Genomic DNA, 23702 nt, shown 5'->3' with positions numbered 1-23702 from the left:
GAGTAAATTTTTAAAGTAGAGGCTCTCGAATTGCCTTACTTTGAGTCCTAATACTTATTTTCTTTAAAATCCTTGGTCTCTTAGTATAAGAATCGGCAATGGTTCACAACTAGCATATTTATATCTTGAACAGGATATACTAAGTTTGTAACGAAGTTTCTAACTACCAAAAGAAACCTCACAGACTATATAAAAACTATATATAAATGATCAGCATGACGAGGGATGTAATGGCGTATAGTCATGTTTCTGGTTAAGCAGTTACAGTCGTATCACAGCCTCGGATGAAAAACCCTTCTTCTGATAAAGACCACAGCAAACGTAAGGACCACAATCTGTGCCAATTACCATGGATCCTATGGCAACTCCAGGAACGATGAGTTGTACGAGTTATACGGGGACATTGACATAGTTCAGTGAATTAAGAGACAGCAGCTGCGTTGGCTAGGTCATGTTGTTCGGATGGAAGAGAACACTCCAGCGTCGAAGGTTTTCGATTCAATATCCGTCGGTGGAAGCAGAGGAAGACCTCAATTTTGTAGGGAAAGATAAGGTGCAGAAGGCCCTGGCTGCACTTGTGTCTCGAATTGGCGTCACGTAGCGACAATAACATTTTTTTTATCAATAAAAGCAGAAAACGTTATGTTATGCTGACATAACTTTTAAAAGTGTTGAGACACTGAGATTATATTAAGTAAATAAAGCACTAAAATTCAGTAAAATGTTAAACGTGCTCAAAATGAAAATAGGAACTTAATAATATACTATATGTAATAATATTGAAAAAGTTAAATTTTTTTTACTAAAAATATTTCTGTTTATTGCAATTAATATCGATTTGTATAAACTAATTTGCGTGTATTTTAATACAAAAGTTGCACTTTCGAACATTTATTGCTTGTCATGTTAGCTGACAACACTCCTAGCATATATTATATGTATGTATAGTATGTATGTACGTATATTAATTAGTTCGCATTTGTATGTTTGTTTGTACGAGAGTGTGTTTAACATATATGATAATATGTGTGTATACTTTTGTATGTTACAAATGGTGAGTATGTATTCTATTTTTTTAATAATCTATTATATGTAGGTATGTATATAATTATATTTAGTTTTTAATGATCTTATAGCGCTGCTGTGGAAACATATGTGTATGTGTGCTTAACTAAATACAGTTATAAATGGTGTGCGGATTTACTATTTCCTCTAACGATGCCTTAATCTATTGTGATTATTTCATTAATCGATATTTCAACAAATTACGCGGTTTTGAGTGTAATGACATTTAAATACTTGTGCGGAAATATTTTAAAATATTCATAATTACTTACTTGTGTCATCATTTAAATGCAACCGGGTACTGTGCTTATGTTACATAAGTGATCCTTTTAACTATGAGTACTAGAAATGCTTATTTATTATATATCTTTCTATAAAGAGTTGTATGATTTACATGCATATACGCGCATATACGTATATGTATATGTAAGTACAGTCCAAAAACAATTCAAAAATATTATATGAGCTTTTTAAATTTATAACTAATATGTCATAAGTTGGTAAGTACTTCATATTCCTTTATTATATTTTGAATATCTTAGTGAGAAGATTGGCACTTTAGGTTTGTATGCTGTTAGACACTATTCCATTATATATATATGTATGTATTTAATGATATTTTTACATTAATACTTAGTTTAGTGTTCTGTGTGATATCTTAACTGTTAATATGAGAATTCATAAATACTTTTATGTTTATGTATATCGTCGCCTGAAATGCAAAATAACGTAACAACATTTTCGGAAATTTACAGAGGCATGAATGAAACACGAAATAAAATGGAACATGAGTGAAAAAAAAATTTTAATATTGGTAAAAACTGAACTCAGAACCTGAAAATATTGAACATATGTAATATTATGTACGTAATTTGAAGTAGTGAAGCGTAAGCAATAAGACACTCATTTTTGATGATACGTTATTTTGAATTTCAGGTGACGATATATATATATAAGGGTTAGCCAATAACAAACCTATCAAAATTATGTGTGAAATTAAGCCGATATACAGAAAATATTAGTCCTGCAAGGCAGGATAAAAATTGTATTGAAATGTCTATGTTACAAGTTTTTACAATGCGGCTTCTTGTAGAGCAAAAAATTTCCTAAAAAGTCTTACTCAGTGCTATTTCTTTTAGTTCAAAACTTCGCATATTTAAAAGCTTTGAGAAGTGAAAACATTCTAATATTCTGTTTAAATATTTTTTGATAAAAAATATTCATATTGATTAAAAAAAAATTAAATCAATGGTTCTAAAGTATCGTTTATCCAGATTTTTTCGTAGCATTAAGGGGTTAGGGATAGTCAGAGGCACGAATTTTCAGATTTTTTTTTTTTTTTGCTATTAAATCGTGTTATTTTACAAAAGTGGTAATATAGAATGTTTTGACTTGAAGTCACGAAAATTAAAGAAAAAAATAATTTTATTTCCAAAGTTATAGTTGTTTGTGTTGACCCAGTTCCAAAAAAAAGCTACTTTCGGTGACAACCATAAGTGCTTGAAGATTCATCTAAAATCAGTCGGACAAAACAAATTAGTTTTATAAATAGATAAACTCGGTCTGATCGAAGAATTTTTTTTTTGCAAAAATTAATTTTTGTCCGAGGAAACTAATGTAACCCCTAATGACAAATCTACAAATTATTGCCGCGATATTTTTTCTGCGTATACAGCTTCATTTTAACCCATAAAATTGATAGTTGAGTTTTTGGCTCACCTTAATAGTCTATAACTATAGTAGGTTTTCAATCATACCGCGGCTTACAAGTATATCAGTAGCTTAAACTTAATGTCTAAGCAAAGTGACGTTGTCCTTTTTTTTAATATTATGTAATATGTGTTTTTACATCAATTGAATTTTAGAAGCTTTATATTGTTCTTCATCATAATTATTTATTATAATAATACAAAATAATACATTCTATTCAAATATTTAACTTGTTTATATGGTAATATTTTAATTTATGGTATATTTGTATACATGGCATTTTGTTATATAGCTTTTTTATTTCATGTTTTATTTCACTTTACATAGTTTAATTAAATTTTTTATATTATTTAGAATCAAATGTTATTGAAAAATTATATTTCTTCTTGATCTCTTTGATGTTTTAGTTAATTTGTTTCATCATGCTGGAGTTCATAACTTTTTTGTTATTTATTTATTTTTTTTTGTTTTATTATATTATATTTAAAATAAATTATTAGGCCAGTAGCGGAGTTTTAAGCAATCAAAAATTTTGTACACTTTACAGTTATAAAAATAAATCTCAATCGATAAAGTTTCGAAGAAATGTCCCTGTCCAATGCTTTGTTGTATTGCTTTGTCCGGGTCAGCTCGCTTTAGCGCCTACAATTCTAAAAGCGTTTTTATCAAATGAACATTTTTTGAACAGAGCAACGATGATTCCAGAGGATGGGATGCCAAAAACTAATATTCATTAGGAAGTTTAAACGTAGCTTCATATTAACATCAAATACTAAGGTGCGATCGACTTATTTATTGCTGTTGCAATTTTTTATACACCGACATACCCTGTTGTCCACAAAATTTTGTAATATCCAAAAGGAAGCGTCGGAGCCCTAAAAAATATCTAATTAAAGATCAGCGAAACGAGCCAGCGCCTAGTCTTTCAGTTTTTGAATGTCGATCTTTATTTTTTTTATTTCATATTTTATTTTTAGTTTTCCATACTATTAAATATTATTATTTTTTTTTTTTAATTGACATATTTAATTTTATAAACTCTTTTTATTTCATATTATTTATTTATTCAATACATAGTTGCGGTCAAATTCGTAGTTGTACTAGGCATTCATTTAATAAATGTATGTGATCATATTTTTTTATTACAGCTTAATTTTTTTTTTTTTTTTGGTTGCACTTCAAAATCGGTTACGTCAACAGAAAAACAACTTCTTTCACTTGGCTAGTGGTTTTTGTTACAATTACGGAACTTTTTACTTGCAAAACGTTTTCGGGTCGTCTAAAATGTGAGTAGAGCGTGGAAGAAATTTTTGAAAAATTATATTTATCTGAAAATTTTTTTAAAAACTTAAAAACGACGGTGAAACCTAATAGAAAATTTTGATTTTAATGTTAAAAGTTTACAGTTATTCATTTAGCAATGTCGAAAAATAAGAATTGTAAATTGATTTCTGAGGACAAAACTTAAAGCGGAGCCCAAAATATTCCTGATCCATATTGGTATGTAATGGTATCAGATACCATACAAGTAATAAAAAACGTGGAAGCAAGCCAGAAATGTCAATAAAAGAAGTCAATTACATTGTCAGATAGCCAAGGCAGAATCCATTTGCGCCTGCTAAAGAGGTAAACGACACCTTTAGTGTAACTAGAAGTATTGAAATTATATGCCAGCGTTTGCGTGATCATGACTTGGGTGCCCACGTTCCATAAAAAGTGTCGTGTCATATTGCCTAAACAGATGTTGAACAAAGACTTTGATACGCTGAAGGAAATTTTAATTGATCTTCGACAAAAAGGCGGAAAATTTTATGGTTGGACGAATCGAAGATTGCTAATTAAGGCGGAAAGGGATCGCTTCAATATGTAAGAAGTCCATCCAATACCGGTTTGGTTTCTTTTTTTTCTTGACAAGGTGTAGAACCGATTTATTATAAAATACTCCCGAAAACCATGCTGCCCTATGCCGGTGAAGAAAATCTGATTTTTTGGACGTTCCAGCACGACAACGATCACAAGCTAAAAGGTGGTTTGAAAAAAGGAATGTCAAAGGTAAGGGATTGGCCGCCACAGTGCACTGACATCAGTCCCATTGAAAATTTGTAGACTGACGTCAAGCAGACAGTAGCCCGATGTAAGCCGACATCGTCCACGTAACTATGGGCGGTTGTGAAGAACACCTGGGAGTCTATTTTCATTGAAAGATGTTCAATGCCATGACGCTGTGCTGAACTACTACAAAATAATGGTCACGCAACTTAAAATTAATTTCATAAAAAGACAATATTCAAGTTAAAAAAAAAAGTTAAAGAAAAAGTATATTTTACTACCCTTTTTTCGAACTTTGATTTGTTTTACTAACTGTTAGTGCTTTTATGTTATAAAATATTTTCTGTTTTATAAAGTCGATTTCTTATACTTTTTTAATAGTTCCTATTCAAAACTACTCAGAAGTTAACCGCAGCTGTAAATCAAATATTTGTAATAAGTATAATGTTATATGATTTAATTTAGTTTTATATAATTTTTATTATTATATTTAATTTTACATTATTTAATTACTTTGAAGTAATTTTATTTAATATTTTTTTTTTTTGATTTATTACATAATTAATTTTTATTTTTCCTCAAATATTTCATTTTATTTTCAATTTAATACTTTCAATTTATTAATTAATTTTTTCCATTATTTCGATTTTTAATTTAATTTTAGAATAATGATATTAATTTGTTTTTGTATTTGTATTTATTTAATATTTAAATATTTTTTTATTATGCCTTACTCATACTCTCCACTTAATTTATACGAATTTATGTTTGTTTGTATGCACGAATCTAGTGCACGAATATACAAAATATATTTACAGTCTTTGTGTAATAAAAAGAAAAAAGCGAAATAAGTTCCTCAACGGATATGCACTGCAGCACACACAGCAAACTCACGCTGCCGCGGAAACCGTTTCGATTTGTTTTGGTGGTCACAGCTGCGCTGCCGATTCTCGCTCACGTCAATTGGCGTGTACTACATCGCGACCGCGACGCCCCTTCAAATTTTGACAGCTGCCGAAGTGTTGCTGGCGTTGTTGTTGTTCGTGTTGCCGCTATTACCGTTATTTACGCCAACATTGTTATTGGCATTGCAATTGTTAGTCAAATTGCCAGTGCTGCTGCCATTTTTATTAGCCATATTGTTGCTATTGTTGTTGTTTTTAACACTAGCAGCATTATTTGGATTATTGGTGACACCGCAGCCACCATTGCCGCCACCACCACCAGCAGCAACAACCACGTTGCCAGCTGGCATAGACGGACGCAACAACTCCATATACTGAAACGGTACGTGGTAACTCTGACCTTTGTGCTCGACAATCAAGTGTCCGCGACACGATGAGGCGCCCACAACGCTGACAGCTTCACCCTTCTTCAATTGTTGCTGCAACTGTTGTTCGGCCGGATTAACGATGGGTGGATCCTCGGGGAAATTCATTTTCATGATGCGACTCTGCGGATAGCTGAGCTTCAGGCTGCCAGCGATGGTGTAGCCACGTGACGGTGGCACGGGTGGCGGACGTTCCTACACACGCACACATACATAGACACATGTATATGAGTAGTTGTCGTTGGACATTGGCAGCAATGACATCAGCGGTGTCATCGTCAACATCAGCGACATTGGCGGCATTATGATTGGTAGGATGAGGATGCGGCAGAAGACAGCGTCGCACAAAGGCGGCATAGAGATAAGAAAAGAATTCAATTGAAAGGCATTTGACAAACAATGAATGATGAAGTATGTCCAATGCGGAGGAAAACAAATTTATTGCGCCACATAATGGGAATCAGTGAATGGTTAAATGAAAGCAGCTTTGTGTTGAGTGGGAGACGTGCCGAAGGAAGTGCAAACTAAATGTTGGTTAGGCGCTTGGACAGGCGATTAGTGGTTTATGGTTGGCAGTTAGCGTTCGGTTAGTATGGTATGTGGGATAAAAAGAGATAAAAATCAGTGGTTGGAAATTAAAAAGCAAAATTAAATGGCTGCGAGTTAGTTGACGTAAGTTGAAAGGCTACACATGCACACACACACACACAAAGCAGCGTATAGTTGGTGGAAATGAAAACGTAGTGGATGTGAGTGTAGTGAAAGTGGTCAGTATGTTATTGAAGAAAAAACGATTTAATATCAAAAGACCAATATTTATTAAAAATAGCTTACGAGTAGCGGTGAAGTATAGAAGAAAACTATTTTCCATGTTTATATACATTTTTTTATAAATTAAATAATTTTAAGAAAACTAAAAAAAAGTATTTAAGAAAACAACTTAGTAAAATAAAAAGCGAAAAGAACACGCATAAACTTGCTTATAACTCATGTCATGCCGAAAAGTAGGCAAGATGATTAAGAATGTTTGAATTAGCGACTGATAAAAATTTTGTTAAAAATTTAGTCTATACTACGGCGTATAGTAAATAAAAAAGGTTATTAAAAACGAATGCTAAATATGAAAAACAATTCTACATTTCGTAAAAATAAAACCCATTTCAAAAAATTATTGATGAGAAAATGTTGCCTACATTTCGGCGTTTAGCTAATATCCAAAAAAAAAACAAGATTTTATAAGAAAACTTCAAAAAATTCAGTCATAAGCTACCTTCATCTTTTAAATTACTATTTTACTTAGGTTCGAATATTCAGACTTCTTAGTCACATTTTACTTTTCCCTGAGTTTGCAAAAGCCTATTCCAATAAGCGGATGAAATCAATTCAAAAAGGGGCACAGTGTGATTTTTTCAAAAAATATTTTTTTATTCATATTGCGGTAGGTTAGCTGGCTTAGCGTGGTGGAGGAATTACACTTAGACTCTTGTGTTCAGTTTTGTGAAGGCAAATTAAAGGCCCTGTGAGATGTTTTAAGTATACGTTTGGTATGTGACCTGAATGTCTAAGTTTATGCGATCTGAGCTGTTTTTGCCTTATTCTGGCAAAAGCAGGGCATTCGAAGAGGAAATGTTGAGAAGTTGCTATCACATCTTCTTCCAACTAGCTTACTACATAAATCCTGATGAGACAGTTAACACTCCAGCAAGCACTGAAAGGTGAACCTCGCTGAAAGCGATGAGCTCCGTAGATCTCTTTCGATTTGTCCCGGGCCAAGGTCCCGCGGCCTTAGTATGCAGTTATTGTGGCGAAAATATCTATCTTAGCAGGGTCATCAGCCTACAATATCGCCGTGGTCAGATACCCAAACTTACTAGAGATAAGAACTTTCACTTGTCTTGAGCGCATAGCCAGCGAACTCAACGGTAATATCGCTCTACTTAGGCTGAATGTGACTGTACTCCAGAGAAGTGAATCAATGCAACCGGTAAAACGCGTGTCGAAAAATATTCAATTTTACTGGGTGTTCCTAAAATATGATCCGCGGCAACCGCAAAGCTGAATAGCAAGCTAGATGGGGCATTTTTGAGCAGTTCGCATTTGAATGGGGTCGATTTGGATCTCAGTTCGTATGCGCTGGTCAAAGATAAGCTCCCTTGCGAATACGCTGTTCTTTTGGCCTAAATAAAACGCAGGAGATCTACTTAACTACTTGTCTTAAAGTTCATCTTGCCGGCATTTCAATAGGCATTCATGCGGTAAGGCTAATAATCTTGGATCTATAGACCTACTTGACTTGAGCGAAGTTCTTGGAATAGGTATTCATGCGTAAGGCTAAGAATCTTGGCGGGCAGTTTGAGGTGGAAGCATTTTTATCCTTCATTGTCCAGCCTTTGCACAACTGAGGTTGAAACAGCAAACAAGAAGATAAGGCCGAAATTGACCTTAGCCGTTTCTACAAATGGGTGTAAGGCTCAAAGCTCTTTGTCGATTTGTAAGCATCTCATCATCCAATAAATATTAGTATTCTAGACATTACAACGATTTGGTGTTCTAAGCTGCCCAAGTGAGTTCTCTATCAGCATCGACCTTTTAAACTAACCTAACCTAACTAACATACTATTCAAATTGTAAAACAATAACAAAAATTTTTCGAATTTGCATAAAAGTCGCCTTTTTAAAGCTGTTACAATAGGTGACACTTTTAGGTTTATGGCCGACTTTATCAGTATTGTCTAGAAATTTTTGATTTTGACGACAAATTATGGATAAAATGCTTGTAAATTTCTAATTCTGCTGTAATTTTTATCAGTTTTGACTTTTAACTTCGCTTAGTTCACTCAGCCAAGTTTAAGTATTAGGAAGATTCAGCTGTCTACTTATTTTTTCGGATATTTTTTTAGTCACTATAATAGCTACAATATTCAATCATTCAGAATTATCTCGAATTACGGAAGAGGAGGGAGATGGCAGATCCAGATTATTGATAACCTTAACAACGAGTTGTGAAGTCTCGAAATCGAAAACTTGTCTCTTACGAGTCGTCCATCCCTCTCCGTTAATTACGATAACATCGAAAAATTTCTTAACTTGAAAATAACTGAGATGGCTTTAGAGAGTTAACATAGAATTTCAACATCACTTATAAATCGACTCAACACATTTTCGTTAATGTTAAAGGTAAGGGTAAGAAGCGTGTCAATGCTAGACTGACCTGAAACGGTGTTGAGTAGAGGACGCAAAAGCGATGACAACGGAACTGAGGACTCTACAAACATCAAACGCTTTATTACTAGTGATGAGATGCGGATTTTGCGTATGACATCGAAAATGTTCAACAATTTACAGAATGGGGTACTAAGAATTAGTCGAAACCAAAAAATAAATATAAAAGACGATGAAGACACCGAAACCATCCCATTCGAAACATAAATTAAATTTATGACAAATTATAATAGAACGATAAATAGATCCACTTAACCTATTTTGAAGGCGATACTGAAGATTAGTATTAAAATATGTGAAATATTGTCTTACTTTGTCAGTGTGGTTCAATTTTGATCAAATGGTACAAAAACTCGACCACCAAATCAGATTCACACGCAAGTAAATAAAAGTTTAGTTCCAAAAAAGTACAAACGTGTAAGAGCGCACGTGATACATCAACTTTCCTACACTAACACCAAAACGTACTGCTGTTATCTTTAGTACTGGCGTACGTGTGTGATGTGCATGCAAGTGTTAAATAGTGAAGGAACAGGGGGAATGAGTAGGATATGTAAGCTGATAGGTGGCAAGTGTTAGATTAAGAGGGAGAAGAATGAGTACTCACCAAATCTAATCCGAATAGGCTGCAGGTTTGTTGGATTATCTTTGTGTCGCATTTCTCATTCGGGTCAGGTGGTGGTGTGCCGGCGATTGGTTGCGGACGTGGACGCGTTACGGTGCCCATAAGATTTGTAGATTTCGCCGATAGACGCGGTACTGTACAGCAGCGACGAACAGGTGTTGAAAGAAGAGAGAATGAAAAAATTAATTTCAATTGCATAATTGCATTTGACACGCCAAGTCAAACGGCAACAACACTACTTACTTGAATTCGCGCCGTTGTTGGGCAGCAACTTCGTCAGTTTAGTTGCGCTTGACGCAGTCGGTAGCATAGTTATGACGCCATTAACGCCGCGCGTACGCTTTACACCGCCCATCTTCTTGCGCCACTGCCAGCCACGCCAGGTGGCCTGTATCAATGTGGCGCTCTTGGTGCGTATCTCGGCGCGCAGATGTTCCAAATGCTGACGCATGCCCTCGCTAAGGAATACGTGGCGCTTGCCAGGCGCCCAAGCGAGTGTGACGGAACCATCCAATACCGGCGGATTCTCCATGGCAAACTCTAAAATGAGATTGCAATCTTCCATTGCCTTATCCTCGCTGCGACGATGCAGACGAAACGGCGCCAACATAGCGACATAACGTGCATTGAACTGCTTGAAGCGCATGCGATGCGGAAAACCGGATGCCATTAGGTTAACGGTCTCCAGCACCTGCAGTGAGCGTATCTGTCGGACGACCATCTTGCGCTCAAAACAGCCGGCCGTTTCATTGGCATTGCTGCGTATGCAGCGCACAAAGTGTGGACGCGCGTGCACCAGCGTGCGCAGCAAGTTGTCTAAGCGTGTGTGGAAGTCTTGCGTGAGTGTTGAGACCGGTTCGTCGCCATTCAATAGATCGGTATGTGATGTGGGTGATATACGGAAGCTGAGACCGCGTGGCACATTCTGCAGTGCGTACAACGCCTTCAACTCCGAACCGAAGAGATGTGTGGCAAAGCCGAAATTGCAGGTGTGCTTATAGAAGACGGCGACCAAGTCATCACGCACCACATCGCGATTTGTGTCCAGAAAGTCGGTGGTATCATACTCCACACGTCCAGCGAAGTGACGTATCATAAACATGCGCGGATCATAAGGTTCGCTCGCGTGCTTCGTCTCCAGTCGCGTTGAGTTGCGATGTTGCACTTTAATCTTGGCGACATAACTCTCGGCGGTGCCGCGTATGGAGCACTCAGCGTCCAGCATGCTTAGCAAGCCAGTGCGTAGCGAGGATATCAAATCGATGCAGGGTACATTATCCACATAGTCCACCTCAGCATCGCAAACAATGCCCTCATCACGACAAGACTCCACCGAGGACTTAAAGATGTGCGTATTGTAAAAATGTTGCATAGTTTCGGCGCATAAATTGATGCAGAGATGTTCTAATTGTGCGTGTGATGGCTCCTCGAACCCGAACATATCCAGTATGCCGATAAAGCCATCCGTGGCGTGACGTACCGCGTTATTTAAGGCCGCCATCGATTTCGAACCAGAATTGCCACCGATAGTGGAGGCGTGCTGTGATGCGACATCGGCCTGGTTGTGCACTGACTCATTGGAATCGGAGCTTAAAGTACCCAATGTAGAGCCAAGTCTTTTCAGGCTGTTGGCGCGTCGTACAATAGTGGCCACGGTGCGGCAGTATAGCGCTTTCGCGAGACAGTCGCGTGTCATATTCGACATATTGGCGTCACAGACAGATTTCACCAGCTGACCACGTGCGTTGTGCGTGCGGGTGGTGAGTCCGCGGAAGAGCGCAGCTGGTGGCACGCCCAACAAACTGGCGACGGAGTTCAGTTCGGCTTCACCTTTGACGTCCACCTCGAGGCTCTATGGAAAAGAAAATATATCTATTTATTAAATTTTATTAAAAAATTAGAAGAAAATCTAAAAATTTATATTTTTCCCGTTCAGTCATGAATTTCGCAACATACACGATTTAAAATCACATTCAGGCGTAAATTACCCAAATAAAAACATCATAACGAGAAAACTGCCTGTGCTGGAATTCGAACTCGCAGCAACAAATTCCCAAGCGTAGAGTTCTACCATTGCGCCACGTACATAGCGCTCATCAAAACAGCGAACTGCCGTTTTGTAAATATGTATTGTAGCAAAGACACACACCAATTACTGTACTTTAGCTAAAATGGGAACAGGGTGCCACAAGTGCTTGAAATTTTTATTAAATAGTTTTTTATTAATGCAAGTATAAAGGTATTAATTGTTGTTGGTAGAATTATGTTCTATTTTTGAATCAAGTGTATATTTTTGCTACTGATAGAATTTACACCGGGAGAAATTTTCAAGAAACATAATTGTGAGACTTTAACGTATTTATTACAGTGTGAAACCTGATATACCATATACTAAGAATAAACATATCTTGGAGTGATTGTTTGGGTTAGGCAATCTAGACAAAGTCAGATAGAAATTTTCTAGGTTTCTGCTCCTAAATTTTTGTCTGAAGGTACCTTAAGGTAGTCTCTAAGCAGCCTATGTTTCATTTGAGAGAAACTGTGACTCTTCAAAAACACAGCCGCCATACCTAAGAGTCAGTTTGACCCGAATGAGGGCGAAACTGAAAGCAGTCTGATAGCTTTCAGAAACTCGTATACAAGCCATTTACCTATAGTGGATCGACAGACGAGATGGAGACCTTTCCACCTAAACTAAAAACCAAGTGCACATGTTTGCTTAGGAAGGAACCTATACATATTTCGACGCGACATTAGTCCGAATTGTTCAACATGTTCAGAGTACTTTAAAGGCTCTGAGCACGTATTCTTCCATTGCCCTCAATTTTTAAATATAAGGAAAAAACTTAAAACTACCATACACTCGATAATAGTTTTACGGTTGAAAATTTGATGACACTCATGTGTCAGTCCGCTGAAAACTGGAAAGCTGTTAGCGAAGCGGCCGCCTCAATGATGACAAAACTAAGACCTATAGAGCACACTAAAATCTCTTAGCACACCCACGAAGTAAAACTTAATCAGATGGTTCTGTGGGAGAGTCTAGAGTTGGGAGTAGGTTGGGTTGAGCAGATTGAGGTTCCGCACACAGGCAATTTAGATTACTGGACACCAAGATCAGCACGCATGACCAAACCTCCAGAAGGAAAGGAATATCTTAACTAAAGTTTGAAGATGAGGAACTGGAAGTACTACTCAATGAAGGTTGTTGCAAGCAAAAGAAGATCCCATAAATTATATGGGAATCACACAAGTAGCCATTTGAAACTGTTTAGAAGCAGCCGGGCCAAGGACATAGTGTGCCATATGAACTGAAGTCAAGCGACGTTGAAAATCGCTGTTACATGTCGGAAAAGAAGTCGTTTTTGCATCGGACTGTAACTGGTGATGAAAGATCGAACTAGTACAAAAACTCTAAACACAAAACTCATTTGTGAAACCTGGACAGCCAGCCAGCCAAATCAAAGACAAGGCCGAATATCCATGACTTGGAGTTCTGAATTTGGTGGGATCATGAAGGAGTGCTGTATTATGTGCTTCTAAAATATAGTGACACCATAACCATTGCCGAAAATCGTCTGAAAATTTCTAGTACATACGATTCAATAGTTATCCGTCAGTACAACTCTCGGTTTCATGTTGCAAGATAGGTAAAAACTTTTTTTTTTTTGAAAACAGCGGCTAGGAAAATTTGCCTCACCGGCCTTATAGCCCAAACCGTAACCCTTCAGCGTTAAAATTTTGCAACGAGACTGCAAGAATATATGTAGGTACAAATCCAATACATCGTAATAACTCTCAACGGTAAGTTAAGAACTGCGATTTGCGAAATCTTTTCGAAGCTGGAAATAAACTGTAGCTCTAGACTCGGGTAATCTGGTCTCCAAACACATTTGAGGATCAGTATTTATAAATCTGCAAAAATATTTCCCCAGTTTCCACAGGGTGACCGTCTTTGATCGGTTTTAAATTTTACATAGCGCTTATGTAAGCAGTTTGCCTTGGAAACGAAGGGTCCAAAAGTCGATATACAAGTTGTACAAACCGGACTTTGTCCCCCAATATGGAGAACATCTCATACTAAAAGCTACCACATATCGTTTCATTTCATGAACTCACCTGTCCATCAATAAATTGCACATTTCCCAGCAGCAAAACAGCGGCAAGTACACGCACCACATCCAAAAACGGTATACCCAAAATGCCTAAACAAGTCTTCCATGCTTGAAAGCGTGCAGCGTCCTCCTGCTCGTTTTGCAAAATATCGCCACTTTGAAGGTAACGCAAATTCGCCGGCGAATAACCCTCCAAATTCAATTTAATACGTTCCTCTCTACTCAAACCGGCAAGCATTTGATAGAAGATATGATAGTTCTTCTCCTTCGGCAGCGGACGTATGACACGTGTTTGATCCAAAAAGTAACAGTGTATCTTGGTGCGATAGAGAGCGCCATCAGTGACCTGCACCTCGATAAACTGACCAATGCGACTCGATTCCGAGTTAGTTGTGGTCTTGGCGGAACCCAAAGAACGTAGCACCGTAAAGGCGGCAGCCAAATGTTTAAACGCATCCGTCTCGGGGCCACCACCAGCGACAGCGAATAGCTGACGTAACAGCAGCATCGAGCAGTGCGTCTTGCCGGCACCCGAAGTGCCGGAGAGTATAATAGCTTGCGGATAACCGGTCTCCGTTTGCTGACGTACAGCCTCCTGCACAATCTTGTTCAACTGCGGCGCCAGCGGTAAAGAGCGGGTGGAGGTGAGTGTAAGCGGATTGCCAACATCACGATAGGGATTGATGGAGAGCAGTATGGGGCCGACGTTGGTCTGCAAGTGGTTACAGGAATTTTGTATATAATGTCTAAATTATTGTTTATTAAAGTGAAGTTAGTTGGAATTCCTGGAATTTAAAGAATTTGGAATTAAAAGAGTCTCAAGCACTTACAAAGTAACAATTGTCGTTGAAGCGCGCCTGCAGCGTGCGCATCACCGCATCCTCGGTTAGTGGACCGGGTAGATGTATCAGATCCTCAATCTCACGCGGCTGCTTGTGTGCGCCACCATTGCCAACGCTGTTGTTGTTATGGCCAGCAACGCTGTGGTGTGTTTGTAGGCTGCCCAAAAAGTTGTTGCTCACATTACGCTGCTCGACATTGGTGTTGCTGTAACCGAAGGGTGCGACAATATTGCTGAAACTGCTGCCATGACTGGCGCTTGCATGCTTCTGGGCAATCGGTATGAAGGGTGGCAAATTGTGGTGGCTAAGGTGATGGACGTGCGCGCCAATGCTGGCCGAGGAGCGCATCGGAAGCGTGTGCGCGTTATGTTGTTGCTGGTGTTGTTGTTGTTGATGGTGCTGGTGGTGTGACTGTTGCTGTTGGTGATGTTGTTGTTGTTGTTGTTGCTGTTGTATAGTTGATGGCAATGGGTGTGGTATGGAAGTGTTGCGTGTGGAAACGATGCCCGCAGCGGCGCCGGATGGCAAAGTCGCTGTGTTGCCGGCGGAAATCGTTGAATTATGTGGCAATGTGTGGTTAAAGCTGTGCAAATGTGACTAATGCCAAGAAGAAGAAGAAGTAGCAGCATTAGCAGTGAAAGAAAAGCGCACAACAGATACTTAGAAGTTAGTAAGTGTGTAATTGTTAGGTAATTACATAGTAATTTTCTATAAACAGCAAATTGCCTTGTCAACGCCGGCGATTATGCAGCTGACTCACCTTATTGTTGTTGTTGTTGCTGTGATTGCTATTGATGTGCGTGAATGCGGTGTTTGTGCTGTTGACGTTATTGCATGATGTCAAGGATACATTGTTATTAGTATTGCTGTTGTTGTTGTTGCTGTTGCTATTGCAATTGCCGCTATTAGATTTGTTAATAGCGTTGTTATTGTTATTACTGCTATTGCTGCCGTGTGTGGGAATTAGTGTGGAGTGTGTTAATTGCAATTGTTGTTGCTGTTGCTGATGCTGATGCTGTTGCAAGCTGTTATTATTTATGCAATTCGTTGTTGTTGTGCTACTATTGTTAAGATGCTGCGTGCTGTTGTGCAAATTCGTTGTGGATGCATGCAAATTGAGGCCGTTCAAGCCAGCTGTGTTGTTGACATGCTGTTGTTGTTGTTGTTGGTGCTGTTGTAAGTTACTCACCGTTGTGACATTGCAATTGCTGGTGTTGCTATGGCTGTTGTTGTTGTTGCTATTGTTATTATTATTATTATTGCTGTTGTTGTTGTTTTGTTGTCCCTGTCCAACATGCAGCCGATTGCGTAGGGTGACTAACTCAGTGCTGAGGCTTTTGAGGCGCTGCTGCAAGTGCACGGCTTCATTGGAGGAGGATGCGTCTGTAAGCGATATAGAAAACACATGTTAATTACTCATTCAAACCATAGTCTACTTTATTCCCTCCATAATTTAAACTTGCGTGCCTACTAAAGAGAATCTATGTGCATTTCTATCGCAAAAGAAAATCTGTCATCATTGAAGTCGTAATTGAAGCGGTCGATCACAATGCTTAAAGGGTTTTATCCACTTGTTTATTCCATCGAGCATTATTTGGAAAAAATGTCTAAGAGATCATGAAAGAATTTCAAGTCGGCCGTTCTAGCGTTTTGAGAAAAAGGTGAAGTTTTGGGAGCCGACTACACTCCGTAAAACAATTCTCACAAATACGCTCGCATCTTCGAAATAATTTTCCGGTTCAACTTCAAATACATATGCAGCGAATATTCTCAAATATATGATTGTACACTCGAAAAAATCGATGTTTTGAAATTCACAAGTGGACATAACCTCATAAATTACGTTTGACCAACTAGCAGCAAAAATGTAAGCTCAAAATAAATATATAGTCACAAGAACTTCTCCTAAAGTTAGATTAGGTTAGAACTATCATCCGACATTCGTTTATTATTTGGCTATTATCCATCTATGTATACTTTATAAAATAGCAAATTACGGGCAGAATTATTGAAACTTTTCGATGGAAACTAATTACAACTAAACCTTAACAGTATGGGATTAAACAAGCCAATCCCATAAGAAGTTTTTTCAACTCATTTAACCTGTTCGAAGGAGCGAGTTGTCTGCCAGGTGATTGCCTACGAGGACGATGTAGCTTTCATGGTTTCTGAATACCGTGTACGAGCTATATATCGAATGCAATTAGGCTTCATAAATTCTCACAAGACCGAACTAAAATGTACAAAATCCGGGGGCGCACCTACCATCAAAGGGAGGCACGCGTATTCGGACTGCTGATTGAGTTAAGCATCTAGGGCTTATCATAGCCAGGAGCTGTCGTGGAAATCCAATATCGAATAAAGAGCAAGGAATGGATCGGTTGACATGTAGTGCTGCAGGGGAACTATAGGCAAAAGGTGGAGGCCCTCACCAAAAGTGGTTCTATGGCTCTATGAAACCGTAGTTAACTTACAATATTCTACGAAATTTTTGTTTGGTGGAAGGCACTGGAGAAAAACTACACCTGCAAATAAATTAGCGAATGTTCAAAGGGCTGTTCTCATCAGTATTCGCGGTGCCACCAATTATGACACTAAATGTCTGGCAGTATATAGCACCGCAAAGTGTACATATGATTGTGAAAGCTGTTTTCAAACGCAGATGATCTGGGTACTCAGATTGCCGCGAGTCTAGGCACTTAGGAATCTTCGCATCTTCGCTGAACCTAATCCTCGCTGTCGCTTTTCTGCTCACAGAGCTTTGAGAAAGGCATGCGTGCGAAGGACTCACCGCAAAATAGGGTAACTAAGCTTTTTTACAGATGGATCAAAGCTTGCGAGGAAAGTTGGTGGAGAATTACACTCTTCGGAACTCTCTATCAGCTCCAGTCTTAGGCATTCTGACCACTGTAGCCTCCACTTAAAGCAATAATCTCACATCGCCTTTTGTCAGAGAATGTTCTTAAACGCAGGAAGGCAATAGATATAGTGACTACCGGAAAGTGATTAACTACAGAATCAGTTCACGAAATACTCAAGTCATTAAACACGATATATAATATAACGAAATTTCCTAAAGGGCTCACAGATGGATCAGGGTGAGATGGAATGTTTCAAAGGCATTCAGGATCGCCAAGATCTTGTGCAAGGGAACGGAAGGAAAACCCAAAAGCTCTCTACTCACACGGACTCGAAAAGAGTGGAGAACAGTTGTTGAACTAGTCACAGGTAACAACTTACTAACATCACATGGGAGCCGTATGGGCATTATTAACGATGGCATATGTAGAGAATGCAGGGTAGTAGGCATGAGAGAGACGCTGTAATATATCCTCTCCTTATATCCGGCCTTATCTTGAACTCGGCTGAGGTATCTAGGAGCTTCAGAGTTCAAGGGAATGGATGAAGTATCAGCTATAAATCAAGTCTCTACTAAACCTCGCAAACAGCGACATCCTGCGCTACGTAAACTTCAGCTTTTATTAATAATAAACCTGCAATTGGCTTTACAAAGAACCTTTAGGTTAAATTTTTATTTTTTGTCAATTTGATTAATAAATATACAAATCATTCATAATGGGAACAATGTAAAGGTCGCTTGATGGTGAGAGAAGGATAGAGATTAAGTGTGCCGGGTAGTATGTGGGGTGGATATTAACAATGTGCGAGAGTGTGAGAAAAAGAGAGTAAATTTGCCCAAGCAAATGTGAAAGATATTCTTTGAGAAAAACGCGTTTAAAGATAAACTAATGGAGTTGATGGAACTGAGCAGCTATTTTTCAGTAGTATAGAACTCAAAAACTGTTTGAGATATCAATTTACAATTTCAGTACGTTATTTTTAAAGTTATGATATTTTACATTTCGCATTACATCTTGTGAGATTATTCGTTTACAATAATTATAAAATAGAATTTCATCTTACTCAATTGACAACTGACAGTTGACAATTGCAGTGCTGCATTGAAAAACACTGAACGGTAAATTCGTAAAAGCAACAAATTGAATAGATGCTGTGAGAGTCGCCATAGAACCTTGGATATGCTATTGATTCATGTATAAATATATATGTATGCTCTCATCGAAAGAGATTTATAGTCACCGCTTATCTGCTGACATCAAACTGAACTTAAAAGCGACCGCTTATGGTAATGAGTATGTATATGTGAGCGTGTAGCTATACATATCTTCATTAGCAGTTTCGTGATCAACATTTTCTAAACCAAATCTGGCGAGTATTTAAATTGTGTCTTGTGCCGAGTGACAGCCGAAGCATATTCATTATGCGGAGCGCGATTTCAATTATAATAATGACAGTGCTCAATGCTCAGCGCTGATTTATGGTATGTTTTAGATATATGTATGTATAGTATACATACCTGTTGGTTTGTTTGACTTGAGGCTGTTTGGAAATTCATGCTAGATTTTACCATAAAGTAAGTTGAATAAAAGAAGTCAAAAATTCTAATAATAATGGTTTACGGAAGCAAGAAAAGTTGTCTCAAATAGTTAACCACGGACTAAGCTTCGAACAGATGGCCGCTTGCCGAGCTCGATCGCGTGATCGCACGAAATCTTAAGGGGCTATACCAGTGTGAAACTTAAAAAAATTTTTTTTTTTTTACTTTTTCGATAGTTTATATATTTAGAAATATCTTATGAAATCGGTAAGGTCGTATTTTGAATGGCAGTATTCTAAAGAGCGACCGCTAAGGGGTGCAAACATATACTTATAAGTTAAACTTTAAATGCGTTTTTCTCGAAACGACATTTTTCAAAATTGCTGACATCATAACTCAACGAGAAACTGACCGATCAACTTCAAATTAAAACTAGGTATAGTTGAATATGTTTGCTATACAGTGGACTACGATCTTTTTGATTGGTTGAAAATTGTAAATTTGGCATTAAAAAAAAAAACGACAATTTTTTTCGAAAAAAAAACCGATTTTTTTTTCAAAATTATGCCACTTTCTTAGTTTTTGATATTTTTCAAAGATTGTAGTTCAATATATAGCAAATATATTTAAGTTTGATAAACATTTTGAATTTTTTTGTTTCAGCTACTCATTCGACCGGAATCATGCCAGCAGTTGAGGTACTTTTTTTTCGGCACTTCCGCAGACAGCACATAACTCCGTTTTTTTCCAATATTTTTGTAAAAAAAAAAACAAATTAATATAGCTAAAAATATACTTTATTACGTCCATAAAACGTCGAAACATTCAATCTAGTACTTTTTTTTAGAAAAATTCACGAAAATCGCCTAATTTTTCATGGGTCACACTGGTATAGCCCCCTAAGCGCTACATAATTATATGCGATTGTTCCAAATTAACGAGAGAAGCATTTAAACAGAAATATATATTTAGAAGGTAAAGATGAAAGCAAAAGATGAAAGCTTCTAAATATGTATATATACATATGTAAAATTTTTTCTTTAAATTATTTTTTTTTTATCAATTTGGTTAATAAATATTCAAATAATTCATAATGCGGGCTATGTAAAGGTCGCTTGATGGTGAGAGAAGGATAGAGATGAAGTGTGCTGCAGAGTATGCGGGGTAGATATTAACAATGTGCGAGAGTGTGAGAAAAAGAGAGAGAGAGAGAGAGAAATATGAACAAGAGTAAAATTTTTGGACTAGCTGAATGGGTCAAATGAGTATACAACCTAGAAAATTTCGAACCGATGCTGGCTAAACTTCACCTTGCTGGCTCTTGTGTTTGTAATTATCGTTACGAGTCAACGGTCTTCGCTTACAAATGTGAATAGTTTGTTATGGCTATAAAAACTCATCATTTTCGGTTTGTTTGCATTAATTATAATTTGTGTGCTGTTTTTTCTACATATTTACATACATACACATGCATAGTAGACTGGCTGGGAAAACATAAAATGGCCAATCTAATAATTTTTGGGTAAATATTGTAGAAATTTTGGCGCGAAGAGAAGAATCCTCCCTATATCTGAAGGCTTTTAAGGCTAAAAGAGTTGAATTGTTTTTGTGTTATGTGAACAAAGATATTGATGGAAAATTGTATAGTATGACGGTTGAATTTTATGGTGATCCGATAATATAGTAAGTGTTTCACGATTATAATTTTTTTCATATGTTTGATTACATAAAGTTGTGCTTGCCGATTTTAATTATTTTCGTAGTTTTGATTATAGAAAGTTGTATGCGAAAAACACGTCTCCCAAAGCATTACGTTTTACCTTAGCTGAGGTTTGAACCCATTCGTGTGAATTGTGACCATTCAAAGAAACAACTAAGGGTATCAAAGATCACTTACTAATGTCAATAAAAGACATGACACCAATAAATTTTGGCGATGAGTTGGCATTTAGCCCGGTAAGTCTGGTTGTTATACGGTAATAATGTTTAAAGCTTTAAATCATGTTAGTTGGGATTAGAACCAATGTTCATTATAGCCATTTGTTCAAACTATTGACTTTTAGCCACATTCAGCACTTAACTGATCAGTTGGAAATCCGTTAAGAGAGTTTGGCTGTGAATATATTTTTTATATAACATAACAAAATTTTGTTATGTACTTCAAGAAGTTAGATCGAACATCAGGTAATAACACGTACGGCCCAAGAGAATACTGATAATCATAGGTTCGGTAGGCATTAAAAGTATAAAAAAAAATGCAGGAAAAAAAGCTATTAAGATTAGGTTAGTCTCATAAGCTGATAATCCACGTATAGACCAGTATTGGTTCTTAGCGATACCCAATAATACCACGTAGTCCATGAGTGGTAATCATCAACATGCAACGGGTGCTTTAAAAGGTTCTGTGGCCTCACTAATGATACCTTCTCTAGCATCTTATACCGCAATGATATAGCGACATTTGGTTAGTCGGCAACATCCATCAGTCAATGGATTTATTGAGAGATCACTTCGCTGAGCATTTGGGGTCAGTCGTTCGGTCACCAAGATCACACCATTAGACTTGTTCTGTGGAGATATGTGGATAAGTCTATGCGGATAATCCCGGTTCGATTCAGGCCTTGGAGCAAAACATCAAGCGTGTGATTCGCTAGTTATCAGTCGAGATGCTCGAGCGAGTCATCGAAAATTGGACTCAAGCTGTGAGCTGTCATACAAACTGTTCAATTAAAATCAAGACCTTGTATGGAAAACTTTTTTATGTCAAAAAATATCTTAACGAAAGCTAACAGACATTATTGTCTAAAACAATCTCCGAAGAATTTTTTCAGATCGGACCTCTATAGCATATAACTATCATACAAACTGACCCTCTCAGAATCAAGATGAATATATTTTTTTCTTAGCTATTCTAATTAAACGTTTCTTCTTTCTTTTTCATATGAAAATATTCGAGTATCATGGCGATCAATTGATTTCAGAATTATAATTTTATGTATATATAGGTAAGCATATACCATAATTTAAGTAAAAGCCTAAGAAAATGTAATGAAAAGTTCCAAATCTGTGAGAACCAGTTTTTTCAAGACATGCCAGCATAACCACAATATATAGTATGTTTGTATAAATAAATACATACATCTATTTAATCGCACATGTATTGCCTCAAAACCTGCAAGATCGCCACACCACTGTAACCAGTCAAGAAAACTTCAACTTCGACTATGAAAAGTGCTTTCGGCATAAAAGAGAATAACTCCAAAATAATCAGAAAAAAAATTAAAAACTTAGCTAACAGCGTAACAAACAGTCATTTGAGCAGCAAAAGGCTGTAGTTAAGTAGAAGCAGCAGCAAACACACATACATAGCTATGTTTGTATGTATGATATACAGCATAACAATAATAACAAACCTTGAGGCCACTTTGAGTAACAGAAAAATCGACGAAAAAGAAAGAAAATCTTTTATGAGAAACACATACATATATTGTGTATTTTAAACTGTGTTTGTGATTTTTGTTGTGCTGTAGATCAGCGGTGAGGGACTGCTGCAAGTTACCCATAATAAATCTTTTACTGCCGCATAAAGCTCAGCCGAAAAGTATTTAAGCCGCGCTGCGACAAGCGAACTGCGCATGTATAGATATGCAGGTACAAAGCTAAATTTCAACAGATATATGTATGTATGTCTGTATGTGTGGCTATTAGGTTGATTTGATAAATGTGTCTAAAGACAAAGGTAATCAAAACGAAAGAGTGTGAAAAATCAGTTATAAAAGCGTGATTCAAAATATAAATACATACAGACATGCCTACAGAAATGCACACATAAGTAATATATAAGTATATACATATGTATGCTGGGTGTAGCGAAGTATGGTTATAAATTTGGTTAGAAATATATGTATGCACATTTATTATAGCATTTTGAAATTCGCTTCAGCCATTGATACTACAAGTAATTGTATTGGAAAGAGTCACTGCACAAATATGCTTTTATTTTTCTAATACATATGTATATTTGTACATAAGTATGTCTTACACGTAGCTAAGAGCATATTCCTTTGTGTTAATCCAACTTCAGAGGTACTTCATAAATAGTAACGGTAAATTTTGCAGTTAATTATAACCTTAAAGAGTTCAATACAAATTTTCCAAGAGAAAGTAGTTGTTGTTGTTAGTAGGAATTTGGTCAGCTGTGTGAAAAAGCGCATTTACTTGCAGTGTGGTTGGTAAAAGTAGCCGCCATTAACTTCAGCTCAAAGGAAGCTAATAATTTGTCTTCAAACATACATATACTCTACAGCCAAAAAATACATAAAACAAGAAAAAAACGTTACCTTCA

The 23702-nt window shown here is 37.0% G+C and overlaps 1 protein-coding gene across 5 annotated transcripts in view; it reads right to left on the bottom strand.

The window, feature by feature from the left end:
• Positions 1-5511: 5511 nt before the first annotated feature.
• Positions 5512-23702, bottom strand: part of LOC108967086 (myosin-G heavy chain) — a 64368-nt gene continuing 46177 nt past the window's right edge. For all 5 annotated transcript variants that reach the window (XM_018930333.1, XM_018930337.1, XM_018930334.1 and 2 more), the window contains 6 exons: positions 15719-16341; positions 14947-15555; positions 14121-14828; positions 10245-11853; positions 9984-10135; positions 5512-6349 (listed from right to left, as the gene is read on the bottom strand). In XM_018930333.1, coding sequence (XP_018785878.1) covers positions 5822-6349; positions 9984-10135; positions 10245-11853; positions 14121-14828; positions 14947-15555; positions 15719-16341 — 4229 coding nt within the window. In that variant the 3' untranslated portion in view covers positions 5512-5821. The remainder of the gene's footprint in view (positions 6350-9983; positions 10136-10244; positions 11854-14120; positions 14829-14946; positions 15556-15718; positions 16342-23702) is intronic.

The sequence above is a fragment of the Bactrocera latifrons genome, unplaced genomic scaffold (assembly GCF_001853355.1).
Source record: "Bactrocera latifrons isolate USDA-ARS-PBARC rearing strain unplaced genomic scaffold, ASM185335v1 scaffold_175, whole genome shotgun sequence".
Taxonomy (NCBI): Eukaryota; Metazoa; Arthropoda; class Insecta; order Diptera; family Tephritidae; genus Bactrocera; species Bactrocera latifrons.
The sequence above is the reverse complement of the archived record's forward strand: the minus strand, read 5'-3'. Positions and strand labels throughout refer to the sequence as shown.